The sequence below is a fragment of the Buceros rhinoceros genome, unplaced genomic scaffold, assembly GCF_000710305.1.
Source record: "Buceros rhinoceros silvestris isolate BGI_N320 unplaced genomic scaffold, ASM71030v1 scaffold20304, whole genome shotgun sequence".
Classification (NCBI taxonomy): Eukaryota; Metazoa; Chordata; class Aves; order Bucerotiformes; family Bucerotidae; genus Buceros; species Buceros rhinoceros.
This window is the reverse complement of record NW_010409061.1, coordinates 14777-22170: the sequence shown is the minus strand read 5'-3', so window position 1 is coordinate 22170 and position 7394 is coordinate 14777. Positions and strand designations below refer to the sequence as shown.

The following is a 7394-nucleotide window of genomic DNA, read 5'->3' as shown; positions in this document are numbered from 1 at the left end:
AACCTCCGGGAAGGGGACAGAGTGTGTGCTGGCTGCTGCCAGAGCCGTGTATCGGTACCTATCGGTGATCTTCATTTTTCACACGGCTCCCATTTATTCAGCGGTTTTTTGTAGGGATGCTGCCGCAAGCGTCCCTTTCTGTCTCACCTCAAAGGCGGGCCAGCGCCCGCCGAGGACCGACGAGAAAATCCTCCTCGGCCCCCGGCAGGCTGACTCCTCCGTTCCGACACAGGGTGCCGTCAGCTGCCCCTGCCACCCAGCACCGGCACTGCTCAGCCTGGGGGGGGGTCTAGCCGGATGGCTTGGGCGAGGATGGAAGAGTTACTCAGGGGACAAGTGAGCACAAAACTAGGATGATTGGCTTAAAGGGTTGGAGCAGTATGGGTTGGTTTTTTTCTATGCAGTAATTGAGGCAAAAACAAGAAGGGAAGTGTCCAGCTCTTTACTACTCCGTGTAGTCAAAACATGGCCAGAGATCTTGACCGGCAGGCGTTTGATCCCATGTTCTGTTTACACATGAAGGATGTTTTCCAAGCATACCACTTATCTGAAAAGCCAGGCTGGTAAAAGAGCATCTTTCACGTTGTCTTGGAAGGGACTGGATTCTAAAGAGCAGTTCTTGTTCCAACCAAAGACTCTGCCACACAGAAACAGTTAATGTTAAACCACCTCTTGCGTCACTGGTAAAACTTTCTGGTTGCAGACAGACTGGACTGATTGTGTGGCAGATCTGCCCATCCTCCCTCCCTTCCTTACAAACCCTCGGAGTCATGGAAATTGTACCATGAGAAAAGTTTGGTTTTAATAAATCCCGGAAAGTACCTAAAGAGAGTCAAGGCTGGGATATGCGGGTCAAACTAGTGGCCTGAAGGGGTTTCTGTAAGTCACTGACTTCTCAGCAATTTCTTTTTTTATTATCATAGAGCTGTGATTGCATCACAAGTACTAGTCATGGGAATTTATTTTCTTAACTTGATCTGCTCCAAAACTTTTTCTGCAACTGTCCTGTTTTACTTCATCTTCAGTTGCAAACAATCATCACGCTGTTCCAGTTTTCCCACCGAAGCTGCAAGTTCTGTGCGAGTGTCTGGTAGAGAATAAGCAGCAAGACGTACTGTGGTGTAGTGTTATTCATAGACAGTTGCACTTCACAGAACCTTATGACTCTTTTTTTCATTTTCTCACAAAAAAGATTTGAAAAGGAGGAACATACATGGTGAAACGATAAGAGACAGATGTCTTAAAAAACAGACTGTGAATAGGAGAGACCTTAAATATCTGCCCAAGTTCACCATCCGCATAAATGAAAGAACGCCCCAACTCAGCAGCCAGTAAACTGGAGAGGCCAAAAGCTGCAGTTCCCAAATCCTTGGTGTTGGAGTCCAGGGTGCGTGAGTGTCTGCTCTTGGGAACACTGCTGGGTGCTGCGACTTGGGCCACCCAGCTCTGCCTGCTGCCCGTCCTCGCGCCTGCCCTCTCCGCAGAACAGATCCTCCTGCGCGCCCTCGGCAGCAGGCCTGCCTTCTCCGGCAGAGGAGCTGCCCTGACGTGTGGCAGTCGGTGTCTGACCTTCCAAGCGCACCAGTTACAGAAGAGGCTGGCTGAGCCCGCTGGGTTTCTGAGGGGGTGGTCACACGCTGTTTTAGTGCGCTTTGTTTTAACTCCGTCCTTAGTTTGGATACATTTTTTTTATCAGCTCTCAAGCTTTTTGAAGCAAGAAATGCCTTGTTCCTAACGCTGGGTTGTTGTGGCACACCTCAGTGACTAACGTGGAGGATTACCCTTGGCAGAAGGGTCTGGCTGCTTCTGCCAAGGATACGGTCATACGAATGTGCGTTACAGCTGTTTTTTCATCCTCTCCTTCAGTTTGCTTCCCTTGTTCATGGTCCTTATTGAAACACTGGTGATTGACTGTGTGGTAAAATCTCGTTTAACATTGCCAGGGTAACAGGAAATGAGGGTTGGAAGAGTTAAAGAAGGGCTATGAACAAGGAGAACAAGAACTGGGTAGTAGAAGGGAGCAGCTCTGGAAGAGTTGGCTTCTACTACAGTCGTGTTACTACTACAAGTGCATTTGAGATTGTGTATTAACTCATAAGTAGATTGGGGGTGTGGCAGTTTCTTGGCATCGTTCCGCAAGTCCCAAACTGCAGATCTGGAGGACCTTGACATGACTTGACTGTACATGGAATGAAACAGTGTGTCCTCAGGTGTTCCTTAGACCAAACGGAATGTGGAAGATTTGGGACTCCACATACTGAAACTGTTGGGGGTAACTCCTGGTTTGCTTGGTTTTTAAGTAGCTAAAGAACACAAAATAGGCAGCTTGCAGCCCAGCTGTGAGAAGTAGTATTCTATATAATCATAGAGAATATATATAATATATAGTAATAGTTTTCTATACAGTAACATATAATGATGGAATAGAAAAGATCAGTGAAAGGGCAATAGTAACACAAGGCAGAAAAACGGTAGCGCAGGAGAAAGCTGCTGCTTGAATTGCTGTATGAACAAGTTTAAGTTATTACTTCATTTTGCAAAGTGAACCATCAGGTGTGATGTCATTTTTAAGTCATTTAATGAGTAAAAATATTCTAACTCGATCCTGGGACCAGTGTAGCTTTAGGACAGCAGTTCTCTGCCCTGAGCTGACGTGACTGTGCTTTTTCCTTTTTCCACACTAACTCTTCAGCTCTCGTGGATCAGCGTGGTCACCATGTTTTTTTTTTTTCTCTTAATGTAGTCATTCTTGCATTTGCGTGCTAGAAAACTGATGCCATCTCTGAAATACAAACACAGGCTCGGTTTTTCCCTGTCCTTTGGTCGGTTGGTTTTTCCTCCAGCCATGAGGGCAGGAGTCCCACAGGCCAGTCAATGTTGCGCTAGGTTGTACTTGGGTGGGCAGGTCCCCCCCCCGCTGCCCCTGAGTGAAATCCCTACAGGGAATGGAAACGATTATTCAGTGCGGGCGTAGGGCCATTTCTCTGCGTCAGCACTGAGCTGAACAAGTGATCAAATATTTTATTGGGGGAAAAGAAATCGTACTTTCTGAGGAGGAAGTGTGTGAAGGATCTAACCATCCATTGCATTTCTGACAGAGCCTAAAATGTTCTTGTCGGAAGAATATTTATTTACTTTGTGGAATATATTCCCTACTTTTTTAGATCAGCACAACCTCTGAGACAGAGGGAAGTCTCATTCTGGTGTGGCCACGTATGGCCTGTTACATTTTCAGTATGTGATGGAGCTGTGGACAGAAATTCGGTTTCTGTGAGGATTAGTAAAGAATTGTATAAAGTTACAATTCTGCAGCTGCAGAGTTGATTAGAAAAAAAAAAGGTAAAGTTCCAAAATTGTGGGTTTTTTTAGTCCTTCAGAGTCTGACCCTTGTCTTTTTTGATAGAAGGGGAATTTTTCCTGAACATGAAATTACCACTAAAAGATCTGGAAAAGTGTTGCCACGCAGTGTTTTTCTTAAGGGTGAGTGCTTCAAAAATTACTTTTTAATCAAAAGAGCTTTTTAGCATCTTTTAAGGAGTTTTGATTAGAAAGACTCATTGCAAAACCTAGGAAAGAGCTGCAGGGTCACCGTGAGGTCAGCGTGACTCAGCCTTTTCCTTCCACAGCCTCATTATTGAGTAGTGAGTTTCCATTATTTTAACATCAGGACTGTCCCTAAACATTGGACTTGCTCCATGGCACGACCAGCCCAGAGGTCAGACTGATCCGTGAGCTCGTCCCATCTCATTGTGAATCGAGTCGTTTGGCTGCTGAAGGTGTCTGAAAGCCGCTGCCCAACTGCAGCCATGACCAGCCTAAACCAGAGAGGGAACTGCGTGAGGCTGGAGCAAGCCAGAGATGATGAAGTCCGTACATCAGAGAAAACGTATGTGAAGGCGAAAGGCCTTCTGACAGCGTAAGGAAGGTGTTACAAACCAGGAGCACGGCGTGTTTGAATGTGTCTGTAGTCATCAGCGATGTCCTCCCAGTTATCCCAGACAGACCGTGGGTCTCCTGTGTTCAACAGGTGTTGTACTGCGTAACGGTTGAAGTTAGAGCATTGTGAAAGCGTTTAGTGCTAACACTGTGCCCATGCTAAAATAAAAATAAGTGTTCCCGTGGGTTTGGAACCCAGATAAGACACCCTGGGCCTGACGAGCAGAACAGGTTGAGCTCTGGGTCCTGCAGTCCCAGCTGATGATATTACTTAGCTGAAGTTAGAAATTGCCTGTCAAAATGAAAGTGAGTCAGGCTTTAATACTTCTGGCTCATACTTTGCAGTTTCTGGTTCTAAGTGCCCATTTGGGAAACTGGAAGTTCACATTGCTACCTGCAAAATACCGGTTTTCTGGTGGGATTTACGGAGAAGACAGGAACAAGTCTTGTGCTACTGCAAGTCCCTGTTAACTCCTGACAAGCACAGCAAATCCAGTCTTCATGACAGATCTGATCTTCTCTTGGGAACTTCGGGTCCCACTGGCTCAGACAGTTTTGTCTTCTACAGATTTTGCAGGGCTTTTGTTTTGGCCTTTTTTCAGATTTTCTTAGAACCGTGTCTTTAGGGGAACGTCTCTATGGTGGAAGAAGATCTCTATGGTTTAAGAAGCTGGGCGAAGTACCTAGGAACAGACCAAGAGAGAAGGAATGAATCCCCCAAACTACACTCAAAATCCAAGTGGTTCCTTTCCTCCCACATTCAGAGTGACAGAAACTAACAGAACGACCTTCTGAATGCAACTGCAAAATGAGGGTTATTTTCTTGAGTGGTTTCTCCTCTGTGGATGACAGACAGTTGGCATGTCGACCCCCCACCTGGCTTTGGACACACTAACTGATACCGTTAGGGGAAATTCAGTGAGCTCCAGTTGGACAAGAAAAAAAAAATTACTCTTGGGCTTTCCTTTTTTTTGGTCAGACTTCCAGCAGGTTACTTGGACTACTTCAGCAGTCGCCAGAGTTTGAGAAATGCTCCGTTGAACAAACAGCTGTGTAGATTTTGTCACAAGTAGGGATTCAATGCTGTAATAATGGCAGAAATTCTTCCTAGAACAGGTTATTGTATTTAGCAGAGACACTATTATTTGTTTTCATATGTTTCCATTTCCAGTGCTGTTTCCTTCCTGTTGAATCACCAGGTGGGTCTTAGAGTGATTCATGGAACTCAGTGTCTCAGGACTTCACCTCAGTGCCACTTGTATTTATTTTTTAATAAATGAGGTGAGTAAATCCCTTGTGTGTTCGAAAGGGACTCAGCTCTTCTGGGCATCCTGTTAAAGCGAGGAGTGAGGCGAAGCGGCGGCGAAGCCTGTGCCGAGGCAGTTGTCAGTAAGACTGTGTCTCCAGCACCATTCCGTCCCAGAGTGGAGGGTTGGTCCAGAAGGAAAAAAGGTGCCAGCTTCTGAGGTGGCATCTTAGCTTTATCCTAGCAAACTGCAGCGCTCTGGGAAGCAAACAGACCCTGGAAACATGGAGCGGCTCTTCCACAGGGCATTCTTCCAGACACCGACAGACCAAAAGAAGGCGGCTCTTCGCTCCTCTCCTTTTCATAACTGTGCATGGACCAGCACAGCGGGTTGGCCCGCTCACAGGGTGCTGCTTTGCAGGCAAGGGGAGACCTGAAGGCAGGTCCCCTGGCAGGGAAAGGAAGATCCAGTAGTTCCAGCTGCACCTGGCTCTTACATAGACACGTGCAACCCATACACTGCTTTTCCTCAGACTCATTTGGTGATACCGACTGCAGAGATTAGCTTGAATGTTGGAGGTGTCTGATGAGGTGTTTTGATTACATTGAGGGTCAAGCAGGTCACCTGGTGTACGTACTGTTCTCTTGCCAAGGAAAAGCCTTGTTTTACATGTGTCCTGGAAAACCTCCAGAAGTTCCACTTTTCCTCTCCACAGCCCTGCAGGTAACAGCAGCACAGTCAGCGTCGCTTGGTGCTGCAGGCTGCACGTGTTGGAATCTGCCTGAACCCTGAAAGCCACAGTTCCCACGTAATTCCTGTTGTACACAACTGTCGCTCTCCCGAGGTTAAGGCACCAGCTCTCCTGTCACAGCCTGGCTATATATTGCTGTGTAACATGTAGTCCGGGCTTCAAAACTGCTGCCATCCTCCTGAATGCACTTGTTCCGATGCCTTTGGCAGTTGCCTTCAACTTGCCTCCAGAAGGCCAGGCTGATTTACTTTTTTTTTTTGTTTTATGGTTTTCCAGCATGAGTTGGGCAGCTCCATTTCTCAGTCAGGAGACAGGAAATGGTTGTTTCTGGGGCTTTCATGATTACACATCCATTTTCCCAGCAGAAGGCAAGATCACAGGCTGACAAAAGGCTCTGTACAGTAGAACCGACGTTTCAGTTCTCCATATGCCTGGTTTCGATTCTGAGCTGGTCTTCTTTCAGGAGCAGTAGCTGAAAGCCTCTTAACACAGTAAAATACTATTTTATAGAATCTAAACAGAATGAATAGTTACGCTGTCCTTCCAGGAATAAGAAGTTCTACCTTGGTTTGTCTGAGCAGCACCTGGCTTTGAAAAGCCTTCTCCGTTTACAGGAGTTAAAAGTGACTCGAATGCTTTGCTTCCACCGAAGGTCACACCCTTGGCCTGCCATTTCCACCAGCACCCAAACCATGCGGAGAGTCAGTGAACAGCGAGGTCCTAAAAGGGCAGCAGTGCATTTACCCAGGAAGAAGAAAAGACATAATTCTGCTGTGTATGTAGAAAATGTCTTACCTCAGGTAGTCACAGACGTCACTGAAAGGAAGATGCAGCCCAGACTATTTACTCTCTTGTATAGTGGAAAAGAAAAAGCCATGTCAAACATGATCCCGTTCCTGCATTGAGTGAAACCAAGCGGGCTGTCATGTTTTCCTCGCAGCCCCCTTCCATCAGGACTGAGTTGCAGCTCCCAGAGTGGTTTGTGCCTGTGGTGTACACTGCAGCCCCACAGACCCTGCATATGTCTCCAAGTCAGTAGTTTTGTCAGGAAGGAGTTAATTAGCCAGTAGACATGGGAGAAAACTTCCTCTATTATGAGCCTGAGACAAAATAGATCATATTACTGCTACAGTCTGCCCAGAAGAGATCGCCCAAGAATGGGTTTATCATTATTACACACATAGCTCCTGTCCCCTGCTGCACTGCTGGCATCAGGTCTCCAAGAGCCAGGTGTGGCCATTTGTCTTTTTACGGTCAATAAACAGTGAAAAATGTCAGTCTGGGTTTTACTGCTGGGTACTGCCAGCATTTGTTCCACGCTACTTCCCATAAGGAGAGCTGGCTTGGTGCTGCTGCCGGGTGGTGTACTAGAGTTACAGTGGTTTTTCTGAAGCATCCAGGTGCTGTAGCGGTTCCGCGGGGCAGGGGGCGGGCAGAGGCCGGCTTCCTTGGCGCGAGGA

The 7394-nt window shown here is 46.8% G+C and overlaps 1 protein-coding gene across 1 annotated transcript in view; it reads left to right on the top strand.

The window, feature by feature from the left end:
* Nucleotides 1–1484: 1484 nt before the first annotated feature.
* Nucleotides 1485–7394, top strand: part of NINJ1 (ninjurin 1) — a gene marked incomplete at its 5' end in the record, with an annotated part of 12638 nt that continues 6728 nt past the window's right edge. Inside the window, 2 exons of the mRNA XM_010135116.1 lie at nucleotides 1485–1556; nucleotides 2428–2486. Coding sequence (XP_010133418.1) covers nucleotides 1485–1556; nucleotides 2428–2486 — 131 coding nt within the window. The remainder of the gene's footprint in view (nucleotides 1557–2427; nucleotides 2487–7394) is intronic.